Source organism: Homarus americanus, unplaced genomic scaffold (genome assembly GCF_018991925.1).
Source record: "Homarus americanus isolate GMGI-L3 unplaced genomic scaffold, GMGI_Hamer_2.0 scaffold39675, whole genome shotgun sequence".
Classification (NCBI taxonomy): Eukaryota; Metazoa; Arthropoda; class Malacostraca; order Decapoda; family Nephropidae; genus Homarus; species Homarus americanus.
Window position 1 is genome coordinate 5,861,063 of NW_024736071.1, and position 27,984 is coordinate 5,889,046.

General features: G+C 44.6%; 1 protein-coding gene across 4 annotated transcripts in view; it reads left to right on the plus strand.

The window, feature by feature from the left end:
• LOC121871770 (carnitine O-palmitoyltransferase 1, liver isoform-like) overlaps positions 1 to 27,984 on the plus strand; it is a 73,397-nt gene that overhangs the window by 18,309 nt on the left and 27,104 nt on the right. Inside the window, exon 1 of one of the 4 annotated variants that reach the window (XM_042374220.1) lies at positions 18,582 to 18,711. The exons of the other annotated variants lie outside the window; for them this stretch is intronic. Coding sequence (XP_042230154.1) covers positions 18,621 to 18,711 — 91 coding nt within the window. The 5' untranslated portion in view covers positions 18,582 to 18,620. Of the gene's footprint in view, positions 1 to 18,581; positions 18,712 to 27,984 lie in introns of those variants that run through there. 4 annotated transcript variants of the gene reach the window in all.

A 27,984-nucleotide genomic window follows, 5' to 3' on the forward strand; every position in this document is an offset into this window, starting at 1 on the left:
AAATGCCTTTTTAATGCCTATTTTGCCACTTTATTTTGCCTGCCTATTTTCAAGTTTTTTAGTGCCTACACATCCGGGCCATCATTGATGACTGATTCGGTTTATGTTTACTGTATAATTCTCTGATATTACCAGTAGTACCAACCAACTGACCTACTCACCTCCTGGTTACTGGCGTGTGTTTGAGGGCATTGTGTTGCTGGCAGTGTTGGTCGTTAGTAGTGTTGGTCGCTAGTAGTGTTGGTCGCTAGTAGTGTTGGTCGCTGGCAGTGTTGGTCGCTAGTAGTGTTGGTCGCTAGTAGTGTTGGTCGCTGGTAGTGTTGGTCGCTAGTAGTATTAGTCTCTGGCAGTGCTGGACGCTAGTAATGTTGGTCGCTAGTAATGTTGGTCGCTAGTAGTGTTGGTCGCTAGTAGTGTTGGTCGCTAGTAGTATTAGTCTGGCAGTGTTGGTCAGTAATGTTGGTCGCTGGTAGTGTTGGTCGCTAGTAGTATTAGTCTCTGGCAGTGCTGGACGCAGTAATGTTGGTCGCTAGTAGTGTTGGTCGCTGGTAGTGTTGGTCGCAAGTTGGTCGCTGGTAGTGTTGGTCGCAAGTAGTATTAGTCTCTGGCAGTGCTGGACGCAGTAATGTTGGTCGCTAATGTTGGTCGCTAGTAATGTTGGTCGCTAGTAATGTTGGTCGCTAGTAATGTTGGTCGCTAGTAATGTTGGCCGCTAGTAGTGTTGGTAGTGTTGGTCGGTAGTAATGTTGGTCGCTAGTAGTGTTGGTCGCTAGTAGTGTTGGTCGGTAGTAATGTTGGTCGCTAGTAGTGTTGGTCGCTAGTAGTGTTGGTCGGTAGTAATGTTGGTCGCTAGTAGTGTTGGTCGCTAGTAGTGTTGGTCGGTAGTAATGTTGGTCGCTAGTAGTGTTGGTCGCTAGTAGTGTTGGTCGCTAGTAATGTTGGTCGCTAGTAGTGTTGGTCGCTAGTAGTGTTGGTCGCTAGTAATGTTGGTCGCTAGTAGTGTTGGTCGCTGGTAGTTTTGATGGATGTTAGGAGGAGGCGAAAGCCAGTTTGTTTTGAGCCCAAATACATAATTTATAATGATTGACTGCCCACTGTGATGCCTTGTAATTTCCTACGATTCGCTCAACTTTGTTCTGCATTTTAACCCACTACATCAGTACGTAGTAAGACTCGCTTTATGATCAAGGAATACAGTATTTCTAATTTTGTTTTGGTCACTTGAATTCTTGTGGTGAAATTATTTTGATTGGTCACCATAAATGCTGTGAAAGAATGTGGTGAAGGTTGAGGTGTTGGGCAGGCTGGTGGCAGGCGGCCTGTAGAGCCCATTGTCAACACGCACTATTCACAAGACTAACTAGAGTATGTGAATCACAGTGTTGGGTCTGGTGTAGGGCGGTGAGAGGCAGTATGCTTAACTTCCTGTGTGTGTGTGTGAGACCTGTTCATAAGTTGGTGACTCATGCTAGCGAAGTGGAATGTGGGTGACTCAAGGTATTATCATGGACGTGTTTCATGCAGCGTCAAACTATCCAACTTAATCCAGAAGAATCAGTGGCTACCGTTAGTGTCACACGTTATTCACTGCGGCAACCTTACTTTGGCGCAATATCACCATAAATCAGTGTTATAATGACAAATTGTATGTTGCCTTGCAGCCTCTAGTAACACATTTCTAAAAATACGGTGGTTGAACTCCCAACACTAAATGTCGGTGTAAAGATGAGTGTTAGTTGTTGCTTGTGCAGGTTAGTGTTGAACACACAGTATTTTGTGTTGTATGGTGTGTGAACATCGTGATCAGTGTCACGTGTGTGGTAGTGTAGAGTTTAGCTGCTCCTGCACGGCTCTGCAGCAGTTCCCATTACTCCTCGTTCCTTAGCAGCAGATGCATGCCGAATGTCTTCGCAGATTATAAGGGTAATGGGAAACTGCAGCGGGCCTATTGGCCTATACTAGGCAGCCCCGTTTACACCCCAACCCCTATCACTTTTTAAAAATAATTTTCACCACTTACCAGCTTCCAGTTCGTTCGGTCGGTTGGTATATAGTGTTAGTACAGGAGGTAACCTGTGATGTTTGGTAGTGAGGGACACAATAGATAACACCCTTCTCACGTGTGTTCGGGCCGAGAAAGTTTCGAACCCATGACATATCGATTAGAGCTACGCGTGTCACCACACTAATATCAACACCAACACGTTGGAAACACCGCCGCTTCTTACCAGCACAGTTGTGTCTGACGTAAAGACTCTACTAGAAACAAGCCTACGAGTACGCAGTAAGATTGTTAATGAAACAATTTAGGAAAAATCATAATTACATCACAAGGTTGGAAGGAACGTAGGATGATTGTTAAATGAATCAATTTAGGAAAAGTATGAAATGGTTCTTATTACCACCATGCTGTGTGTACTATTCCAGGTGATACCAAATGTTACATAATATTTCCTTGAGATAAATGTACAGTATACTAGAATCAGGTTCCTACAAGAGAGCTCTGGCTCTCAACTGGCGTAGCCATGTTAATGCGTATTATGATTTTTAATCGACACTGTATTAGTGTTCTTCTGGCTAAATAAACTGTTTCAATACCAATGTCTCAATAAGTGTAGAGGAAAAAAAGGCGGTGGGCCAGAGCGGAGATTATTGAGGGTGTGTGAGACGACCTTTGTCTGGGCCGTGGCCACCACACACTCGCTCACACACCAGTGGACAGTCTGGACACTCTTCTCTGCAGACGGAAGTGTCCGTTTGCATCATCAAGGATGGTAGCAGGTGTACAGTACAGTGTAATGGAAACTACATAGAAGCATTTTTTCTCAAGTTTAGTAATGTTGAAGTCATGAGTAACATTAGTCTTTATGCTATTTTGGCAAAATTATACAAAATGGTATTAATTTGTTGTATCATGTGTCAAAACTGCCTTCGTTTAAGAAGTAACTGTAATTGTGTTTTATCCAAACCTTTTGGAAATTTCCGTACATGAAATCTTGGAAACGTGTTAAAAACCACCAGTTGCTAGATGCTGGTTTGTGTCATCCACAAGATGTCCCTCAAATACGATACAATACTGTAATGGTAAATGTGGATGGTGCTCACCCATGTGGTGGTGGTCCATCCACGCTTGGCCAGTGAAGTAATTACATGTCATCTATTATAGTTTTTAGAAATTATTGTTGTTTGATACGTGAAATAGAGAGGAAGAATTAATTTTTAAAAGTTTAACTTTAAGATTAGATTGACTTTAAAACTAAATTAGTAACCGTTGCGTGATCTTTGGTCTGGCGTTATTTTTTCCGACGTCATCATCTTCCCGACCTTAAGTTGAAAGATAAGGAGCAACTGAGTACCACGCAGGTATATAAAGGGGTGCACCCAGATGTTTTATAAAGGGGCGCAACTTATCCCTTTTTATTAAATTTTTGAGTTCCGAAACGAATTTAGAATTTACAAGATTTTATATGAAAGTCCAGACGTATGGATCAGTGTGTGCTCGCCTACACACATACACACTCGCTCAGACGAATAGGTCACCTAATAGCTAAGGTAAACACAGGACCCGCCTCTCGACCCCCTACAGTTAAGGGTGATTATCCCCTCCCCTATTCACCAGGTTCAAATATAGCAGCCCCCCGTGTGCAGTATCGATCTCTTTATTCACCGGCTCCTTTCAAATTATTTCGCTCCAGTGGTTCCTTAATACTACCGGCTCCTCGCCTCCTTCTTTGGGATACTGTGGCGTCCTTCACTTCTTCCTTGGGATACTGAGGCGTCCTTCACTTCTTCCCTGGGATACTGAGGCGTCCTTCACTTCCTTGGGATACTGAGGCGTCCTTCACTTCTCCTTCCTTGGGATACTGAGGCGTCCTTCACTTCTCCTTCCTTGGGATACTGATACTGAGGCGTCCTTCACTTCTCCTTCTTGGGATACTGAGGCGTCCTTCACTTCTCCTTCCTTGGGATACTGTGGCGTCCTTCTTCTCCTTCCTTGGGATACTGAGGCGTCCTTCACTTCCTTCCTTGGGATACTGTGGCGTCCTTTACTTCCTTGGGATACTGAGGCGTCCTTCACTTCTCCTTCCTTGGGATACTGAGGCGTCCTTCACTTCTCCTTCCTTGGGATACTGTGGCGTCCTTCACTTCTCCTTCCTTGGGATACTGAGGCGTCCTTCACTTCTCCTTCCTTGGGATACTGAGGCATCCTTCACTTCTCCTTCCTTGGGATACTGTGGCGTCCTTCACTTCTCCTTCCTTGGGATACTGAGGCGTCCTTCACTTCTCCTTCCTTGGGATACTGATGTCCTTCACTTCTCCTTCCTTGGGATACTGTGGCGTCCTTCACTTCTCCTTGATACTGAGGCGTCCTTCACTTCTCCTTCCTTGGGATACTGTATGTCCTTCACTTCTCCTTCCCTGGGATACTGTGGCATCCTTACTTCTCCTTCCTTGGGATACTGTGTCCTTCACCTCCTTCCTTGGGATAGATACTGGCGTCCTTCACTTCTCCTTCCTTGGGATACTGAGGCGTCCTTCACCTCCTTCCTTGGGATACTGTGGCGTCCTTCACTCTCCTTCCTTGGGATACTGTGGCGTCCTTCACTTCTCCTTCCTTGGGATACTGAGGCGTCCTTCACTTCTCCTTCCTTGGGATACTGAGGCATCCTTCACTTCTCCTTCCTTGGGATACTGAGGTGTCCTTCACTTCTCCTTCCTTGGGATACTGAGGTGTCCTTCACTTCTCCTTCCTTGGGATACTGAGGCGTCCTTCACCTCCTTCCCTGGGATACTGAGGCATCCTTCACTTCTCCTTCTTTGGGATACTGTGGCGTCCTTCACTTCTCCTTCCTTGGGATACTGAGATGTCCTTCACTTCTCCTTCCAGATGTTAAGTTATAAGTTTTTATCTCGTGTTTCCTAAAGGAGTTGTCAGACTTTTGTGGCTGTCTCTGTGAAGTAGACCAGAAGGTACAGCTCGTCTTCTCGTTCATTATTGTGGTGTGATAGTAGTAAACTCGTACCGGTATACAGTATATAATTATTACTTACTCGAGTCATCTACAAGAGACTACTAGGGTAATTTCCTGGTTAATTTAATCTGATGAAAATATTGTCCAGTAATGATTTATTGGATTAATCTTTCTAACTTAATAACTACTGTAGTTCCTCGTTTAATCAGGTGGGAAAGATGCATCCAATAACCACTTTACGGGGGACACAATTAGTGGTGTTTACCTTTTGTTTGGTCGGGGTTTTGTCTTGGGGGGGATTAAAGTGTTATGTTTATGGCGGGAGAGAGACTTGGGTGTTCTCAGGCGGCCACTTGTCGACAGAGGAGTGGAGAAGTCAAGGCTCAAGGGTCCTCATCCTCCTCCAGGGCGATGAGACTCCGTATATTTGGTTAAGTCTTTCATTAATATTATATGTTTGTTTGTTTTAGTTGGCCCATCCCAAAATGTTATAGTCACTTTTTTTTAAGATGTAATGTTTAAGATTAAAGTGTGTGACTCTTAACTCTAGCCCTTGGTTAATCTTTACACAAATTAGGTTTTGAGAATGTTACACACACACACACACACACACACACACACACACACACACACACACACACAACGGAGGTAGTTATAACAGTGTTTGCCTGAGGCCTTCATAGACAGGCAGTCAGAGTAGCAGTCTTCCACAATCGATTTCCAGAAATCTTTTATTCAGGTCTTTTATGACGTCACATATTGGTGTTTGTGGATGATGCTCTCCCAGTTGTGTGTGGTGTGGTGTTGTGTGGACTGTGAAGTTTGTCGGATTGTCCGGAACAAGTGAAAGTTGACCTCTGGTAACTGCAGCCTAATCTTGACTGGTCTGTTACGACAACTGTAAATGTTAAAAAACTTCCATGGCAGTGTGTTGATCTGTAAGAATTCCATGCATGTATTTGCTGTATTCATTGAATTAAAAAAATTATATATATATTTGGATGTAATCATAGTAAATCTATATTATTTTAATGTGGAAGCCTTTTTAGCAGGAATTATAAAAATAAACAATTATAATAAAAATATCGAGTTTGTGTGATGATTAACTGCTGTGAAAATGGGAAGCTTGACTGTCACCAGGTAATTTAACTGTGTGTCTAAGGTTTTAGTGAGGTTGGTGTAACTAATGTGAATAGTTTAAAGCAGGAAAATGTGGAAACGAGAGGCTTGGGGTAAAGGTTCTTCCGGGATGAACAGACTACAGTATATCGTCTAGTAAATCTACCTCACACAGTTAACTGAATATTTATTGTCTTTAAGAGAGGAAAGTTATTTAGAGTACGTTTGGTGAGGTAATTTGTTATATAAGAGTTTAATTGTTGTAAATACTTGAAAATGTACGAGGAACTTCCATTATTTACGCGGGAATGAACAGTGTGGAGCAGTGACTGTATTATTGTATTGTAGCCTTGACCAGTGGATGATTAACAAACAACTCAGCTCCTGGCGGGTGGGAGGATGTCTTACAGGACGCTATTGTGATGCTAATGTTCACACTTGTTGGAAATCACTCCCGCCAACACCCAGAAAAAAAGTGTTCGTTTTTTGTTTGGTAAAGTGTTTGGCGGGAAAATGTGGGACAGTGGCGACTCTATGTGGTGGTGTCCCTACCCACTCTCACCAACCACCTGTATGCCCTTCACACATTCATCTTTGTGTGAAATCAGATATAAATTAACACTTAGGGCCACTTGCAAGAACAGTCGTGGGGTGTACGACGCCATTTACGATGACCTTGCCCTGATCTTGTTTCAGTTATGCCATCCTTTTGAAACTCTGGAGAGATCTCAAAGTTTCGATATTTTGAGTACAGCACTAGCTAATAATTCCCACCAGGTAAACTTGTTTCGAGACTCCTCCAAAGCTTCGAAAAGTGCAGAATTCCATGTGTTAAAGGCGATATTGCTGAAAAAGACCAGGGCAAGAAGGTCATCGTAAATGACGCCGTACACCCCATAATCGTTCTTGCAATTGGCCCTTATTACGATACGATAATACTGTGCACGTACGAATCTTTCCGAGTTCTCATAGTCATGCATGATGATAGGTTTACCAGTAGAATGCAACAAATACATAACAGCCAAAATGACGTTCAAACTACACTGTAACTATACTATAACGCATAATTTTCATCATTAACGTACGAACTTCTGAAAATCCGAGTGCTAGAGAGGAAAGAACCGTAAATTCCAGCACCTGTCGTCCTGAATAATCGTAAATATTCTTTAGAAGAAATGGGCCAATATTTCTCGCCTAAGATGTGCAGGAAGTCGTTAAAAGAGTGGCAGTATTACGACCAGGCATCTCCACCCGGCCATCTCACGAGAGGAGCTGTGTCGTAGGCGGGAGGAGATGACAACGACGGGGGTGACCCATGAAGGAGATGACAACGACGGGGGTGACCCATGAAGGAGATGACAACGACGGGGGTGACCCATGGAGGAGATGACAATGACGGGGTGACCTAAGGAGATGACAACGACGGGATGAACGAAGGAGACGACAACGACGGGTGACCCATGAAGGAGATGACAACGACGGGGTGACCATGAAGGAGATGACAACGACGGGATGACCCATGGAGGAGATGACAATGACGGGATGACCCATGAAGGAGATGACAACGACGGGGTGACCCATGAAGGAGATGACACGACGGGGTGACCCATGAAGGAGATGACAACGACGGGGTGACCCATGGAGGAGATGACAACGACGGGGTGACCCATGAAGATGACAACGACGGGGGTGACCTATGGAGGAGATGACAACGATGGGGTGATGGAGGAGATGACAACGACGGGGTGACCCATGAAGGAGATGACAACGACGGGGATGACCATGAAGGAGATGACAACGACGGGGGTGACCCATGAAGATGACAACGACGGGGGTGACCCCATGAGATGACAACGACGGGATGACCCATGAGGAGATGAACGACGGGGGTGACCCATGAAGGAGATGACAACGACGGGGGTGACCCATGGAGGAGATGACAACGACGGGGGTGACCTATGAAGGAGATGACAACGACGGGGATGACCTATGGAGGAGATGACAATGACAATGACAGGGGATGACCTATGAAGGAGATGACAACGACGGGTGAAGGAGATGACAGACGGGGTGACCCATGGGAGATGACAACGACGGGGGTGACCCATGAAGGAGATGACAACGACGGGGGTGACCCATGAAGGAGATGACAACGACGGGGGTGACCCATGGAGGAGATGACAACGACGGGGATGACCCATGGAGGAGATGACAACGACGGGGGTGACCCATGGAGGAGATGACAACGACGGGGGTGACCCATGAAGGAGATGACAACGACGGGGATGACCCATGATTTCAGCTCATCCTCGCTGATTTTTATATGACGAGGGTGAGTATTGATCCACTGCCCGCCGGGGAGAAACTGCCTGTTGCCCACACTGTGACCTGGTGATAGGTGCTCGACTGTTATCTGATACCATCACACACCCAAACGTGTCCTCCCAGCTGCCTGCAACACAACCACCATGCACCTGATAGTGAGTGACTGTGTTCTACCAGATAAGTGTTGCAAAAAAATAATATGTTCCTCTTATTTCTGTCTTTCGTCCTCTCAACTGTTAAAGGACACACACACACACACACACACACACACACACACACACACACACAGAGTACTCATCAGTGTTGTGCATCAGAGTGGCTCCCTTCTTCAGTTAGTATATCTTAATGCGTCTCTCATTTAGTCCTCGGTGTTCTGCTGAGGTTCATTCATTGTTGTCAACTCAGACGGTCGGTCGCCTGCAGCTGGTAGGCACCATACAGACCGACATCCTCCGTCCTCTCACCTTTAGTCCTCACCTCACACGGCACTCCTTCATCATATATCGCTGTCCTACCTGTAACACGCTACTTTGCTGTCACTCGAGTATGACGATCATCCAGCTATGAGACAGTGAGCTCTGAGACAGTGATATGAGTTATTAAGGATGTCACCTACGTTGGTGAGTTCTGAGGTGACTAAAGAGCCCGATACGGGACCGGCAGAGTCGTTCACATGTTGCACAGGTGGAGGGCTACATCTAGTGCGGGAGGGGCGGCGGCAGCGTCTTTCCGGCGTTGGCGCTTGTCTGCCTCGGTATGCAGTTGGGCTAATTCGAAAGTATTGACACCGTCTTGTGTGGTGATCCTCCAAGCGTTACTATCCTTATACTGACGGGGAGTGGACACACACACACACACACACACTGTATCAATTACTACGGCAGGTCCTGTTTTGCACCTTGTTGAAAAGAGCACTAAAATGTCGATGTTTTTGTCAGTATGATTACAATGACAAGTCAGTATCGTCATCAAGACTAGTATACTGGCGTATGATAGTATCGTATACAAGTCAACATACCAGTATAATGATCACTATATTACTTTTATTCTGTTGTGGTTCTTAACAAAAACATATTAATCTACGCGTATTGACCGACAACACCAAGAGAAAGCAGACAAACAGGTTAGATTTTTCCCGAGTCTTACAACAGTATCCATCTGCGGTCGACTGAACACCAATACAACAGGATATTTAATTCCAATCAAAATCACAAGTTTAGCCCCACTGTTTAACTTATACACCTAAATGTTTTCAACTATAATGAGTATAATATTCTCCATGTGTTCGGACAGGTACTTTCAATGTAATTATTAACCAATTATAATTAATCTTGTTTGTTTGGCCGGGCTGCTATACCGAGGAGATTCAACTGGGTCCATATGGCCTCGCATCAATACGGTCGTAAAGTGGCCATGTCCGGTGTGTTAGGTGATAGAGTGTACTGTTGGCCACGACCCTGTGCAGTGATCACAACAACCCACTCACTCAGTCTTCAGTTGTGTCAGTGTGCTGGTCATGAGTCGCTTGGTGCCGGCTCACCTTTAAAGCCAGTCTCTCCTCCAGCCCCTTCACCCACCCACCCTTTCTTCCTCTCCTCTTCTTCCCCTCTTCCCCACTATCCGTCCTCCTCCCCTTTCACCCACCCACCCACCCACCCTCTCTCTCTCTCATCCTCCTCCTCTCTCCCTTCTCCCCTTCTCCCCCACCCGTGCACGTCCTCTCGTCTCCGCCACTTTATGACATCCTCCTGGTGACCTGCATCTCCCATCTGCCTCCTCAAGATAAAGATGATAGATCAGTGGTCCATAACCTTTACACACTAGTCGGCCACTTAATGGTACAAGTAATCAGCGATCGGCCACAGGTGTATTAAGCCAACATAAGTCAGCGCTGTGGTCCGCAGAATTTAAAGTAAAATCATAAATGCAGGACTATATTTTATTGTTTGATAATTGTTATATACAACACCGATATTTAAGACTAAACATAACTGTTATTTTCACTGTACATAGTCATAATAGCACTAGTCACTAGCTTAGTTAAATGTTCTGTAAAAACATTAGGGAAACATAACTTTTAACAATATAAAATATGAAACTGTCCTGGAGCAGTACAAAATAACGGTTTAATAACCGATTGGCTCCCGAAATACAAGCTTACAGGGGAAATTGTTTTATGAAGTAGTACAGTTTTATGATAGCCTGCAGTACAATACCCCCCCCCCCCTAAAACTGATGTGATGTTATTATAAGTGACATACAATGTTCTCCATGTGTTTATTGAGGTAAAATAAAGTTTACTTTTCGTATAGGACAATAAGAGCTTCAACTACAGCTACACACAACAATACCAGAACTAACGTGAGGGCTGAGCCGGGATGTGATTTACTATTTCAGAAAAAGTTGGTTCTAGTGTGTGAGGGCAGCAGCCTTCACAAGGTGTGTGGTGTGACTGCTTGTGGTGAACGGTACTTGTTCTTCACAAGGGTAAACACTGAGTGTCTGCTCACAGCAGTACAGTATGTTGATTCAGCAGTATGTTGATTTCCCTGCTTTTTTTTTCCACCCTAAATATATGGAATAATAATAGTTTTACCGGCCACATAGCCCGATATTTAGATGTCACTCAGCCGGCCGGACCCCTGTGATAGAGGGAGGGAGTTACCGGTGTGTTGTGGCTGAGGGGTACGTCCTCTGGATACTTGAGTACTGTACCGTTTTATTTTGTGAATTCGGGAACATCTAGTAGAGATAAATTCACGACGATTTTACTGAATATGGATGGATGTATGTATGTAATAATAATAATAATAATAATAATAATAATAATAATAATAATAATAATTAAAGGTTTATTGAAAAAATTTCTGCAGCCCGAAGGCTGAAAATATACATTGGACATAAATGACTTATTACATACATTGGTGGTTTAATAAAAGCCTTCATTAGAGAAAGGTGAAGGAACATACAGTGAACATACAGATTAATGTTTACAGTGGAGGTCACGTAGATCTTGTGCGCTGAGGTGATGAACAGCAAACACGTAGTGTAGTAACTCTCTCTCAGCTGGTGTTAGGAGGGACCTCACGTGGTGTAGTAGTTCCCTCACAGATGGTGTTATGAGGGACCTCACTTGGTGTAGCAGTTCCCTCACAGATGGTGTTATGAGGGACCTCACGTGGTGTAGGAATTCCCTCACATGGTGTTATGAGGGACCTCACTTGGTGTAGTAGTTCCCTCACAGATGGTGTTAGGAGGGACCTCACGTGGTGTAGTAATTCCCTCACAGATGGTGTTATGAGGGACTTGACGTGGTGTAGTAATTCCCTCACAGATGGTGTTATGAGGGACATGTGGTGTAGTAATTCCCTCACAGATGGTGTTATGAGGGACATGTGGTGTAGTAATTCCCTCACAGATGGTGTTATGAGGGACATGTGGTGTAGTAATTCCCTCACAGATGGTGTTATGAGGGACATGTGTGTAGTAATTCCCTCACATATGGTGTTATGAGGGACATGTGGTGTAGTAATTCCCTCACAGATGGTGTTATGAGGGACATGTGGTGTAGTAATTCCCTCACAGATGGTGTTATGAGGGACATGTGGTGTAGTAATTCCCTCACAGATGGTGTTATATGAGTGAGGTTTGGTCTTAGGCCTTCCTATCGTAGACGGATTAACACATCGCTGGTTGTTGTTGGGTCTCACGGGCAGTTATCACTGGGTACCTGGGACCTTACTGTGTGAAGGTTAACTTGGGTACGACTCAGCTGTTACTGTTGAGTTGTTCTCACTGACTTTAAGCACTGTTCACCTCTGTTCAACGCTGGTTCCATTCCTTTCGTAAATTAAATAGTAACTTCTGGCGTGATATTCCGGTGGGGAGGAGGGTTCAGGGGAGGGGGTTGGTATGGGCCAACATAACAGTTGACCTGGCTGCATGTATGTCTTTCGTTCTTTATCCATCTATCGACCTATCTGTCTATCTATCTAATCAATCTAATGTTTCATATCCACCTGATCAATTTAATGTATCTTATTCGTATAATCTATCTTGTCTGTCTGTCTGTCTGGCTATGTAAGTACAGTTAGAGGAGCCCCAACCTTTCGGCGTCCCACAAACACTACAGTACTCACAATCGATGCTCGTAATTGCCACGTGGAGAGTCAAAGCACCACACCCAGGAGTAATGTCCACATGAGACCTGAGTGTTGTTGAAGTTTAAAGAAAACGATGAGATGAGACAGTCTCCAGCGATGACTACAGTGATTTACAGTACACGTACCACAAAAAGTCCTTGACAAACCGAACGAGAAATCTGAACATTGGTCTCTGAGGAAACTTTATTGTAATTTAAATACTTCTTTTCATTTGTAAATACTATTAAGACGATCAACATTTACTATTACGAGTCACCTCACAACCAGGCATACCAACCATTCTGAGATGACACGAGCCATAGTGTTCTTTCTGGAATCTGTCATGCTCGGCTGTTGGAGAACTTTTTTGTGGCATGTTTACAAGCGCCACTAGTTGGATACTTAACATACCATGGCCCATGGCATTAGTAATTTGAGTAGGGCAAGTACAGTACCCCACAATTTGCCAAAGCGGAACAGTCAGTAAATGGAACAATACATACGTTAAAGTGGAACAATAAGTACATTATTGAAGGCCACTAATCGACGTGTAAATCGACCAGCATGAGTGATACTGTAGTGGTGTGTTTGTGTCTGCTATAACTTGTGTCGTAATGTTAACTGGGGGACTCGTGGTGTGGGAGAAGAATGATGGCGTGATGTGCGGCCTGGCACAGTGTTGCTGTCTGTGTTGGACGTCCTCTACCAGCGGTCCACCACACAGTGTGACCTGTACCAGTGGTCCACCACACAGTGTGACCTGTACCAGTGGTCCACCACACAGTGTGACCTGTACCAGTGGTCCACCACACAGTGTAACCTGTACCTGTGACCAGTGGTCCACCACACAGCGTGACCACAGCGTGACCTGTACCGGTGTGACCTGTACCAGTGGTCCACCACACAGTGTGACCTGTACCAGTGGTCCACCACACAGTGTGACCTGTACCAGTGGTCCACCACACAGTGTGACCTGTACCAGTAGTCCACCACACAGTGTGACCTGTACCAGTAGTCCACCACACAGTGTGACCTGTACCAGTGGTCCACCACACAGTGTGACCTGTACCAGTGGTCCACCACACAGTGTGACCTGTACCAGTGGTCCACCACACAGTGTAACCTGTACCAGTGGTCCACCACACAGCGTGACCTATACCAGTGGTCCACCACACAGCGTGACCTGTACCAGTGGTCCACCACACAGTGTGACCTGTACCAGTGGTCCACCACACAGTGTGACCTGTACCAGTGGTCCACCACACAGTGTGACCTGTACCAGTGGTCCACCACACAGTGTGACCCAGTAGTCAACCCCACAGTGTGACCTGTGTAGTGGTCACCACACAGTGTGACCTGTACCAGTGGTCCAACCAGTGTGACCTGTACCAGTAGTCAACCCCACAGTGTGACCTGTACCAGTGGTCCACCACACAGTGTGACCTGTACCAGTAGTCAACCACACAGTGTGACCTGTACCAGTAGTCAACCCCAGTGTGACCTGTACCAGTAGTCAACCACACAGTGTGACCTGTACCAGTAGTCAACCCCACAGTGTGACCTGTGCCAGTGGTCCACCACACAGTGTGACCTGTACCAGTAGTCAACCACACAGTGTGACCTGTACCAGTAGTCAACCCCACAGTGTGACCTGTACCAGTGGTCAACCACACAGTGTGACCTGTACCAGTGGTCCACCACACAGTGTGACCTGTACCAGTAGTCAACCACACAGTGTGACCTGTACCAGTAGTCAACCCCACAGTGTGACCTGTACCAGTGGTCAACCACACAGTGTGACCTGTACCAGTAGTCAACCCCACAGTGTGACCTGTGCCAGTGGTCCACCACTTATATTTACCACATTAGTCGTCGACACTTGCCGCCACACGTGTTATTAAAGTTGGTCGTGTTAAGCTGTCTACAAGTCAACAGGTTTTACATCACACAGAAGCTATAAGGCAGTGCTTAAGGTAGAGCTTGTACAGTATAGTATAGTTCAGGGTACTGTACTGTAAGTGATGATCAGCAGTGTGGGGGAGGTGGTGATGATCAAGGAGGCAGATGGTGGTGAGGGAAGGAGTGAGGCAGATGGTGGTGAGGGAAGGAGTGAGGCAGATGGTGGTGAGGGGAGGAGTGAGGCAGATGGTGGTGAGGGGAGGAGTGAGGCAGATGGTGGTGAGGGGAGGAGTGAGGCAGATGGACCCTCTTCCCCTCGTGACTCTTGATGTTCCTTGGTCTCTCTATACTGCCACGTCACCCACACTCCCCTACTCTCCGCCTCGCCCCTCCACGCCATTACCCGCCTCTCCATCTCTTCAGTAGGATAGGGAGGGAGGGAGGGAGGCACTTCTATATTGTGAAGACGGGCGAGTAATTTAAGTATAGTGAACAAGGAACAATTGGAACGGGGGGTTGTAGTTAGCCATTTTACTTAGCTGGGTATGTGGGTTATGATGCTGTTACCCGCATGAAGGGTGTGGGAGGGAGGGTGTGGGTGGGGGGTGTTAGGGGGGGGGAGGAGGGGGCGTCAGGGAAGGGAGAGTGAGCCAGTGAAGGAAGGGGAGGGAGAGAGGGGTCACTGGCCTCAGGCAATGTATATAACTGAAACTTGTTATGACGCGGAGACTCTCAGTTGATTGCTGTGATTGTGTGACACATTAATATTGTGGTTCATGTGAGAGTGAGAGACAGTCAAGCGCTCTCTCTCTCTCTCACACACACACACACACACACACACACACACACACACGTACAGACGCCCTACAGTACTACTGTAGGGCGTCTGTACTTGTGTGTGTGTGTTTGTGAGAGAGAGAGAGAGAGAGAGAGATGAATTGAAACAGTTTATTTAGCCAGAAAAACACAGATACAGAGTGGATAATAATAACAATATTAACATGGCTGAGCCAGTTGAGAACCTGAGCTCTCTTTGAGGCACCTGATATATACCATACATTTATCTCAAGGAAGTATTATGTAACATTTAGTATCATCTGGATTAGTACAATAGCATGGTGGTAATAAGAACATCTCATAATGTTATTTATCTACATAATAATTTCCGATAAAATATTAATACTTAGATAATAGATATTTTTTAAGGGGCAGGTCTTGTATCATATCATCTTAGAGTAAACCGATCTAAATGACTGATAAGAGGGAGAAATATGCTTTTATGATAGGCAGTGTCTATATACGGTTACTGTATCTTGGTAAATGGATTAGCTTATTGAGAAATAATAGTGTGTGTGTGTGTGTGTGTGTGTGTGTGTGTGTGTGTGTAAGGGGCAGGAGTACAGGGTTGGTTAATACAGTTACTAGAGCAGCTAAATTTTCTGGAGAGATTCACAACAACAACATGTCAGCTATGTAAACCAGGCCGTGTCTTATTATGAGCTTTAATTCTATCACAGTAACTTATTTATTTTAATTTGGGCCAAAACATGACGATTATAAGCGAAAGTCTGCTAAACTTTCTTGCTGAATTCTTTACCAGAGGAAGTATTGATTTTAGTTGTTGACAGAAGGTAGAAATAGGTTTATCCTTTTGTTATTGAGAAGTATCTGGTTGAAAGGTGTTAGTGGGGGCAATAGGTATCGGAAAGGTCTTCACGAGTCTTGACATTACAGTAGTGTCCTGAGGTCTTTCTTTAGGGGCTACAGCGGCAACAAAAATAATCTTTCTTCTATGAGTAAAGTGGATATGATGTAGCCAAGAATGTGTGTGTGTGTTTGTGTGTGTGGTATAGTGTTACACATTAAAGGTGTCGGGTGGTGGTGATGGGGAGTTTGTCGGGGCGTGGTGATGGGGAGGTGTCGGGTGGTGGTGATGGGGAGATGACGGGTGGTGGTGATGGGCAGGTGTCGGGTGGTGGTGATGGGGAGGTGTCGGGTGGTGGTGATGGGGAGATGACGGGTGGTGGTGATGGGGGTGTCGGGTGGTGGTGATGGGGAGTTTGTCGGGGCGTGGTGATGGGGAGGTGTCGGGTGGTGGTGATGGGGAGATGACGGGTGGTGGTGATGGGCAGGTGTCGGGTGGTGGTGATGGGGAGGTGTCGGGTGGTGGTGATGGGGAGATGACGGGTGGTGGTGATGGGTAGGCAGCCACCATGGCCACAGTCATTATGAGGTGACAGCGCCACAATGCTCCAGATTCCCCCCGCCACCGGCATAATTTAGTTGCAGTATGGTTGAGGCTGTGTTATGCACCCTGGAGGAGTGTGCTGTGTTGTGTCTCTAACTGCCTGCTGGCTACTTCTTGGTATATTTAGTACTGTGCTGTACACTATACTCTCAACTTGAACACAAACAGTCTCAATCAAATGAACCAACTCGTAGCTTCGTGTGTTATTATCTTGCTGTAAGGCGTGGTAGTTGCCGGACATATCTGGCATTGTTTCCCGGTCTGTGGCCGTCGCTGAGTCTCATATATACTGTTTTTATGGCCGCGGTCCACCCTGGCCTCCACAACAATTTATAGTTTTGAAAATTCTTCTCCTCCTCTTTTACTTTTTTTTCCTCTTCCATTTCACGTTTCCTTTTGTTTGTAGTTGTCGCTAAATTTATGATGTTCTTCCTTAAAACAAGTTGAGATACACAAATATTTCTGGCATGGGGGGGACAGAGTTGTGCTGCACTCGTGAGTGTTTGTATTGTAGATCTTATTTTAAACTCATAGTTTCTCGGTTGGAGAGCCCCCCTCCCTCCCCCCCAAAAAAAATCCCTGGATATATTATCAAAGAGGTGTAAACCGTGTGATCCACACCCCGGAAGTATATTGGGTCGTTCCTTCCGACACCAACTGAGGGCTACCGGCTCAGTGCCACGAAGAAAGCTCTGACTCTCAGTTGGATCAGTCAAATCAATATTCTTCTTATTGTCCACTCTGTATTTTTCTGGCCAAATAAACTGTTTTAATATCAATAAGTCGACTAGACTTATGACCGAGCCCCCCTCTCACGTTATAATGGTACAGTATACGGTTCAGCAAGACCAACTCTCCACAGAATAAACCACACCCACAACAGAGCAACGCCAGCCAACCTAACTTTTATTTACCATATTTACGCGTCAGTATTTAGTGTGGTACGTTTGAGTTAGGCTTTTTGAGGGTGTGTGTCGGAAGATCCTGGTTGTAACTTAGTAATATATCCAAGGTTTGTTCCTCACTTATCAAGGGAGCTTCCGTTGATTGATTCATAATGCAACCTGTAAGTAGTTTTGAAGATATATCTCACATGTACTGGTTATGACATAGAATGAAACACTGTGAATTAAAATGAGCGAACCATCGTAGGTACATTTTACATGAATCATTATCCAGAACTAAGAGTAACAATACAGGACATGCAGTCAAACTGTCATATTCATCTGGTTTATCATAATACCAAGAATTATGTCTTGGCACACGATAACCAGAGAACACAGGGCACTTATACAGTATACCCCTGGGGACACTTACAGTATACTGATGTAACACAACACCAGTACATGAGGTCACTCCTTACCAATACTCGTCACTCAAGTATAAACTGATACACATTTCACGGGTAAAATTCGGGGATATCGGAGAAATTTGGTTTTATCGGATTTTTTTTGTTGTGGTGCGGTATAACAAACTGGAACTCCCCTTTCCTCCCACCCCCTTTCACCCTTACCCCCTTCTCCTCTTACCCCCCCTCTCCTCTTACCCCCCTCTCCTCTTACCCCCCTCTCCTCTCACCCCCCTCTCCCTCTTACCCCTCTCCTCTCACCCCCCTCTCCTCTTACACCCCCCTCTCCTCTCACCCCCCTCTCCTCCACCCCCTCTCCTCTCACCCCCCTCTCCTCTCACCCTCACCCCCCCCACTGCACGAACAACATGAGGTTTACCATTTACAGGGACGCCCTAAACACGTCTCCTATCTCGCCAGGCTAAAATACCCCCCCCTTTTATTCAATCTCCCCATTCCTCTGCTTTAGGGTGACTAGATTATAAAGTTATTCCTTTCGACGAGATAGAGTCAAGTTGGCACTGGGCTGAGGCGATGACCATCATAATCTGACTAATAGCTAATGGATGCGTGCCAGGCGCCTCCCTCCAGTCTCGGACGCTGACCCGACACTCGCTGGCTCTCATGTACTCCTGTCGACGGTAGAGCAGTGTGGTGGTGTGTAGAGCAGTGTGGTGGTGTGTAGAGCAGTGTGGTGGTGTGTAGAGCAGTGTGGTTGGTGTGTGAAACAGTGTGGTGGTATGTGCAGAAGCAATGTGAGTGGTGTGTAGAAACAGTGTGGTGGCGTGTGTAGAAACAGTGTGGTGGCGTGTAGAGCCAGTGTGGTGGCGTGTGAAACGGTGTGGTGGCGTGTGAAACCAGTGTGGTGGCGTGTGAAACGGTATGGTGGTGTGGGGCAGTGTGGTGATGTGTGAAACGGTGTGGTGGTGTGTGAAAACAGTGTGGTGGTGTGTAGAGCAGTGTGGTGGTGTGTAGAGCAGTGTGGTGATGTGTAGAGCAGTGTGGTGGTGTGTAGAGCAGTGTGGTGGTGTGTAGAGCAGTGTGGTGGTGTGTAGAGCAGTGTGGTGGTGTGTAGAGCAGTGTGGTGGTGTGTAGAGCAGTGTGGTGGTGTGTAGAGCAGTGTGGTGGTGTGTAGAGCAGTGTGGTGATGTGTAGAGCAGTGTGGTGGTGTGTAGAGCAGTGTGGTGATGTGTAGAGCAGTGTGGTGGCGTGTAGAGCAGTGTGGTGGCGTGCACGGTGTGGTGATGTGTGAGCAGTGTGGTGGTGTGTAGAGCAGTGTGGTGGTGTGTGAGCAGTGTGGTGGTGTAGCAGTGTGGTGGCGTGTAGAGCAGTGTGGTGGCGTGTAGAGCAGTGTGGTGGTGTGCAGAGCAGTGTGGTGGTGTGTGGAGCAGTGTGGTGGCGTGTAGAGCAGTGTGGTGGATGAGGTTGTTTGGTAGTTTTTATGATGTAAAGCTATCGGGTTATGAATTAGGGCGACTTCTACTGTGCCATCATAGTATATGTTTTCCGTCTTTATAAATTGAAGAGTTGGCTTGGCTGCTCTCTGCACTATATCGGCACCAGAATTCAATTTTGGCACTATACATGAATTATATATCAGGCTTGTTTATAAATATTCGAGTGCGTAGCAGTGTGACGTGTTGATAGTACGGATGAGGAGGTCACTGACTCTGTTATCAATCTTGACAACTGGTGCTTATCTTGTTATTAAACCTATATTAGATTACACTACTTAATACACAACATACTAGCGTGCGTACGATACACAATAAAGGACTATTATTTGCAAACTTATTCTGGGTGCACTAGAAATGTCAATACAAATGTAATAATTTTAACATGACATTTAATTTTAAAACATTGATGCTGTCTTTGAATTTATAGACTTGAAAGAAATATTTTACTAGTTTGAGAAGATGACTGTCTGTGTCTGATGTTTACATGGGAAGTGAGGCAACGGAAATCATAACTATTATGTACGGTATTATATTATTATTATATTATTATTATTATTATTATTATTATTATTATTATTATTATATTATTATTATTATTATTATTATTATTATTATTATTATGATTATTATTATTACTATTATTATTATTATTATTATTATTATTATTATTATTATTATTATTATTATTATTATTATTATTATTATTATTACTATTACTATTATTATTATTATTATTATTATTATTACTATTATTATTATTATTTATTACTATTACTATTATTATTATTATTATTATATTATTATTATATTATTATTATTATTATTATTATTATTATTATTATTATTATATTATTATTATTATTATTATTATTATTATTATTATTATGATTATTATTATTACTATTATTATTATTATTATTATTATTAGAATCACCAAAAGACCTACTCAAAAAGCACAATATATCTGAACAAAAATATACGGTCATAATTTAACTAACAATTATTCAAATAACCAGAACGTTTTGTGAGGCTTTTTGTGTCCCGTATTTACCCAAATTAATTAGTACAAGTATATACAAAACGAGTATGGTGTGCGTCTAGACTGAATTAATTTAGGTTGAAAATATAAGCTCTCGTGTGTGTGTGTGTGTGTCCTAAATCCTAGCAGCACTGTTCGCTCCCCCCTGTATTCCCGAACCTCTCACAATACTCCCTCTGTTTTCCCGCCCTTTCTGACTCACTGCCCCCCGACCTCGCTAGTCTTCTCACTATCTGCTCTCCCAAAGGCTTATCTTCTCTCAAAAGTTCCTTCCTTTCCCTAGACCTGCAGCCCTTTCTCAAGTCCCCAGCCCTATCTCAAGTCCTCCAGCACTATCTCAAGTCCTCAGCCCCTATCTCAAGTCCTCCAGCCCCTATCTCAAGTCCTCTATCACAAGTCCTCCAGCCCTATCTCAAGTCCTCAGCCCTTTCTCAGTCCTCCAGCCCTATCTCAAGTCCTCCAGCCTTTTCTCAAGTCCCAGCCCTATCTCAAGCCTCAGTCCCCTCTCAGCCCTTTCTCCTAGTCCTCCAGTCCTTTCTCAAGTCCTCCAGCCCTTTCTCCAGGTCCTCCAGCCCTTTCTCAGGTCCCCAGCCCCTTTCTCTAATCCTCCAGCCCTTTCTCAGTCCCCCAGCACTATCTCAAGTCCTCCAGCCCCTATCTCAAGTCCCCCAGCCCTATCTCAAGTCCTCAGTCTCAAGTCCTCCAGCCCTATCTCAAGTCCTCCAGCCCTATCTCAAGTCCTCCAGCCCTTTCTCAAGTCCCCCAGCCCTTTCTCAAGTCCCCCAGCCCTATCTCAAGTCCTCCAGTCCTTTCTCAACCTATTCTAGTCAAACACTAGATTTAGGACGGCAGAGAGCACGTTATAGCCTGCTTAGGGTTGTCGTTGAGGTTAGGTGAGCTTCGTCTGCACCACCTGAGGCAAAGTCTTGGTGCTCGGACCGCCTTTATTGTGTGCGTTATGACTCACTGGATCATGTTATTAAAGACGTGTTGGCGTGTACATAGTTGACCAGCGTGTATTTGTCACGGTACTCTGGTGATAAATTGGGAACTGGAGAGCGCGGACATTCTGTTGGCTTCCGACCTCGGTCACCTTTCGGGGTTAGTTCATCCAGCCTGTCCATTCCTTTATTAGGCCGTGAGCAGGGGGGGGGGGGCTCACAGGGGAACTACCAGCTTGTGTCAAACCAGAAGAGAGGAGTGACTGGGTGGCAACAGAGGGCAAGAGTAGGTCGGAGATGGTGTTCTTTAACTCAGCGAATAAGAACATTTTACCTGTTGGTCATAATTACGATACTTGTGTCAGGGAACCTTATACAATGTTTATATTCAATTGATTTAGGGTTAGTGATGCTCCTAGACTGTGGCTTCATATTTTACTACACTTGTTTGACTGTCTTAAATATCGTAATGAAAATAACTCGTCACGATGTAGTTCCTCGTTATACGCTGGTAGCTACACTATCCTATATTGTCCGGGCGTTTATTTATATAATTTAGTAATTGTTCTAATCGACAAGGGTGAAATATTGTGTGGTGCTGTGCTGTGTTATGTTGTGTTACAGACATCATGCTGACCCATACTAGCCCAGTCAGGCCGCAGGTGAACCCATACCACACAACATGGCTCCTTATGTCACGGGTATTTTAAGCCCTGTTTTTAGCGAGAGGGTCCCTGGCACCTTAGATTGCTAGCATGTGTCCTTATGTGTATGGTATGGAGGTGCGTGTATGTATTAAGATCTACTTCGTTTTGTACTTTCTCACTTTTATTCCTTTGTCACCATATGGCTGGAGGAGAACTGTCGTGATCCACGTCGTGTGCCTCTCTTGTCGTCAGCTTGTGTTCTCTCATATGAAGATAATTAACACTGGGAAACAAACCCTAGGACCTATAGCTGAATCTTTCCACCGCCTTACTTCACCAGCTGTAAAGTTAGGTACCCATTCACAGCTTAGTTAACTAGAGGTGCCCCAGGTGCGAACTAGCAACCCTTAGGAATGGTCGTGAGCGTTCTATCTTCACGACCTCCGCCCACACCCTGAAGTACAGGATATGCATTACATACCATGGGCTAAGAGTCCTGGGTAAGGGCTACTGTGTGGTCACAATACAATGGGTCTTGTTGAATATGTAGTTATTATCATGGCGTTAATTAATACAGGTTTCCGGGAAAAAAGTTGTAACATCTTTTAGATCTGTTAACTCTGTTTACTGTTATAGAAACCCATATTGTTTTTTTAGTAGTCGACTGATGTGTGACATTTTTTAATATACCATAAATAGGTTTACTTGTATATTAGGTGTGAGACTTGTGTGGCCAGAGACGGCAATAGTTCACTCGTTCACCACGTTATCAGCCACAAACACTGAGCGAGAAATTTAACCGAGGTACTGGCATGCTTGTCATTTGTCATGGCATGCCAACACCACCTCTTGCCCACACTGTTGGCATATACAGCATTCAACACACACACACACACACACACACACACACTCACTCTATAGATATTGTCAAGTGGCTCCGTAGGGTCGGCTGTATTATGTCCTTGTCGAAATATGTTTTAATAATGGAAAAAGTTATTCGTGTTCCGGATTCATTTTCCCTACGTTAATTATGTCCCAAAAGTGGTGTAGTGTAGTGTAGTGTGGTGTGGTGTGGTGTAGTGTAGTGTAGTGTGGTGTGGTGTAGTGTAGTGTGGTGTGGTGTAGTGTTAACGTGGAAAATTCAACATAAACACCTTTGTGAATCCTAACCTATGATGGTATTTTCATCAGGTGTAAGAAGTTCCTAGTCCGTGCCTGTTCGGTTAAGCTCTCTCATGGTATACAGTACAGGGAAGAAGGTGGTCATGAAGGGGTGGCGTGACAGGTCGACCACAAGGCTCTGAGTACAGTACTTACATTGGTACAGGCATGGAAACACACTCCTGTTAGTCCTCCGTCCCATCCATGAACCCTGAGACCCCATGAACCTCTGAATCCGACACAGTTGCATCATTTATAGACCCAACACTGTGTTATGTCTCGGGTTCATTGGTTCATGAGTCTCAGGGTTCATGGATGGGACGGTAGACTAACAGGAGTGTTATTCCGTGACTATACCTATATCCCAAGTCCACTGTCATGTTGCCTCAAGTTGGTGAAATACACTGTCATGTTGCCTCAAGTTGGTGAAATACACTATCATGCTGCCTCAAGTTGGTGAAATACACTATCATGCTGCCTCAAGTTGGTCAAATACACTATCATGCTGCCTCAAGTTGGTGAAATACACTATCATGCTGCCTCAAGTTGGTGAAATACACTATCATGCTGCCTCAAGTTGGTCAAATACACTATCATGCTGCCTCAAGTTGGTCATATACACTATCATGCTGCCTCAAGTTGGTCAAATATACTATCATGCTGCCTCAAGTTGGGTGAAATCCACTATCATGCTGCCTCAAGTTGGTGAAATACACATCATGCTGCCTCAAGTTGGTGAAATCCACTATCATGCCTCAAGTTGGTGAAATACCTATCATGCTGCCTCAAGTTGATCAAATACACTATCATGCTGCCTCAAGTTGGTGAAATACACTATCATGCTGCCTCAAGTTGGTGAAATACACTATCATGCTGCCTCAAGTTGGTGAAATACACTATCATGCTGCCTCAAGTTGGTGAAATACACTATCATGCTGCCTCAAGTTGGTGAAATACACTATCATGCTGCCTCAAGTTGGTCAAATACACTATCATGCTGCCTCAAGTTGGTGAAGCAGAAAGTCGACTCCGGCCGTGATGGGGTGAGAGTCGGCACATGAACCTGATGCCTACAACACTGTTTCCTCTCCACCCAAGTTCCCAGTTTTTTCAGTCTGAGAAACAGGTTTTTATATCTGTTTTCTTTGACACTGGAGCAAGGAAACACTTTTTTTTTCCCCTTTCCCTGTGAGTGGAGAAAGCCGTAGTAGTCGAGTTACACAGTACAGTGTTGTCACTACTTGGCTGGTGTGTTTGTCTCGGGTAAAACTTTGACTCCTCAGGAAATATATATTTTTTTGGTTTTTAAACATTTTCTCCATATTTGTTACCTTTCATTAAGAATAGTCAAAATTTGGCACTAAATATAAACGAGGGTAAGAGTATGGGAACAATATGGGCCTCCCTGCCCTGCCACTTGTTGGGTAAAGTAGGTACTGTACTACTGAACTGTACAACTCGTATATGTGTAGATATGTAAATACCAAGATATGTGAACACGCCTGACGGCAAAAGACTGTTACCATTCATTGTACCATTTATTCTCATGTCTGTATTACTACATATTATTATAGCATGTCTGATATCTATGCTTATGCCTAATGCCTATGTTCACTTACTATGTCCCGATGTACTATGTCTGTACCGCGCTAGTCAAGTAACTAGAGGATCTCATTTATTGTCCTAAGTAATGTCTAGCAACTCTCCCTGCCTAGCTAGCTAACTTCCCTCAGATCGGCTTCGGCCTGGCTACGATACGGAGTCCTTTTTGCTTGTCCCTGTTGTTCTGCACCTGTCGGTTATCCTGCCAAGTCTTGTACTACAGTACTTATGGAATATATCTACTGCTCGTGCTATTGGAGTTTGAAGAACCTTGTCTAGGATATACATCCCACCACAGTATACTGTATATCCCCATTAATAATTTTTATTGTATCACTTCTCTCCGTCAGTGTTTTATGATTATTTTTTTTAAATAATAATAGTAGCTGTGACTGTCGGACCGTCCGCTGCATAAATGGTGACTCCTTGATGGTAAGCCAACTATAAACGGACAGTACAGCATCGCTAGGCAGTGTGTCGTGTAAGTTGTGTCCCCGCGTCAGCGTCAGACATCAAGGTCAAACCTGACACAAGGTAATAATAGTACATTATTATATAGTTGTCCTCGTCTCGTGTGTACTGAGTGTTGACTGGTGTGCTCTTATTAACCATTCTGTCACTCTACCATGATGAGGGCAGTGTAGGATCCCTCTTATCAAGGATAGACTGTTCCACAGGTCTGCCACACTGCGTGAAGAAGTATCTCCTGCCATATTTAAAAAATATATATATATAAAATTATCGTCACAGTTGAGGCTAAGTAAACTTCAGATATTGTACAGTACATTACCTGCCTTAGGGCCCGCTCACACCAAGGCCGGAACCAGACAAATTCTGACGCAAATTGTCAGGAGACAGACGCTATGTGACGCCGCTTTGGGTAGTTCAATTTCCAATTTCAACAGTTTATTCCATGTTATAGTAAACGGGATCCTAGTGCTGTCGCTACAATGTTACCAGCAGCATCTGCCAGGAGTTTCCAGTACATATAAATTAAATACTGTAATAATCAGGGTCTTACTAAGGCCGAAGGAAGGAAGGATATTCCTTCAAAATAACATCAATATTATTAATAAAATATCTGACCAGGATGCAGGTAATGAGCATGGTGCCTCCGTCAGCAGGTCACTGGGTGGTGGTCCAGCAGGTGTCAGCGTCAGGGAGGTGTTGTGTGTGGGGTCACCTCGGGATGTAGTGTGCGGCTGTCTGCCTAATACGTACACAAGCACGTTGCTCGGGGGAAGTGGGGGCACCAATCGCCGCGTTGGGTATTGTGATTTTTTCAGGTTAGCTAACGCCTGTTACACGACTCACTACTGTCTTTCTAGGGAGAGGTAAACTGTCTTCCCTCCAGGGTAAAAAGTGAAAGATCCAAATTAGATATGATTCTAATATAGTGAGATATGTGTAGTTAACTAACTCACTCGTCAGATTATGTCCGTTCCGGCGTCAGTGTGAATGCTCCCTTATTGCTAGTCAGCCCTATGAGTAATAATCTTGACTGACTCAGTAGATTAGAAATTATGACGGGCTCTCACTGACCCAGGTTATAACCAGATTTTGGGTCACCCGTTGCTAAGGTGTGTCTGGGCTGGTGTTGAGCGGCTGCTTGCTGACCTTGTTGCTGACTGAAGATCCTCCTGACACTCACCAAGACTGCTGACGGTGTTGATGAACCTAACATTTCTCTGTTAGTGGATAAATACTCCTTGAAAACCCGATCTTGGCCACTTTTCCTGGTTATTTCCACCGATATTTCATGCACAGCGAACAAGAAGCTTCATGACGGAATGACTGCTTTCACCAGAGGAAAAAGTGGTTTTAGTTCTTTGTTGGCACGTTGCTCCCCGCCACCTGATAATACCTGCTACTTTGGCTCTGCTGAATCTCTGCTTTCGTCTGCTGCGGCCATCTTTCTCCACAGTTCTTCTTGTATTTTTTTGAGGAGCGGGAATTCATTCTAGTACAGTACTGTATATTTAAAGACCTGGTTACGACAAGCGAAAAGTACTGAAAAACGTCAACACTCAAACACGGACCTGTTTCTCCGGTGTGTGAGAGAGAGAGAGAGATGTACCACACAAAGGACCTTCCACTTGGTTGTGTATTATTTCCTGCATAATAAAGTTGTGGTAAGTGATCTATAGGGCTGTGGATGACATTATATTTAAGTGGACTCATAAGCGTGTGTGTGGGGTGGGGGGGGGTACAGCTTGTTAACGCGAGTCTGGTGGGAAGCTCAACCATGCCTCCATAGTTTGCTTGTTTGTATAGTTATCTTTCCATATTCTTATTTTTTCCCTCATCTTTACTTACTGTTTCATTTTTCTTCAATACCCATTAAAACTATTTTTTTCCGTAGTATATTTGAATTGTTTTAGAGGATAAGACGTGTGTGTGTGTGTGTGTGTGTGTGTGTGTTATTGAGTCATTAACATTAACTTATTATCAAATTATTAGATAAATTTTCCATATCATCTCAGTGTAACGTTCACAAACCTGTCCCGGTCTCCAAGTTACCTCCAGCTCAGTGTAGTACCCAAGTGCCTTCGTCTTCATCTCATCAGAGCTCAGCATAAATTCTCGAGCAACATGATTCAACGTAAACAGTGAGGGAGGTATGGTAGGGAGGTGGAGACTGGGGGGTTGTGGTACTTACATCCCCTGTGACGTGATAGATTGGGTCATATGTCGCTGAATTGAAATAAAAACTGTGAAGACTAAAATTAAATAATGTTAGGTCAAAAAAAACAATTAATAAATAGTACAGAACTGAAGTAAAAAAAAAAAGCCTAAACGTTAATAGATAAAAGTCAAAGGGGCGGTGTGAGAGGAACTTTGGAAATACTGAGTCAGGTGTGCGAGTCAGGTGTGCGACAGTCAGGTGTGGAGATATTTTGATCTTAGGGAAGGTTCAACCACCGTATTTAGTGGATATAGTTTAGTAAGTAAGGGCAGGTTAAATCTATTCACTAATTCCCTTTTCCATAAATTGGTGGAGAATTTAGAGGTCATGGGAATGGTTAGGTGGGGGGGGGGGGTTAGTGTGGGTACAGCCAAGGTGTGTACCCAACATGTACGGT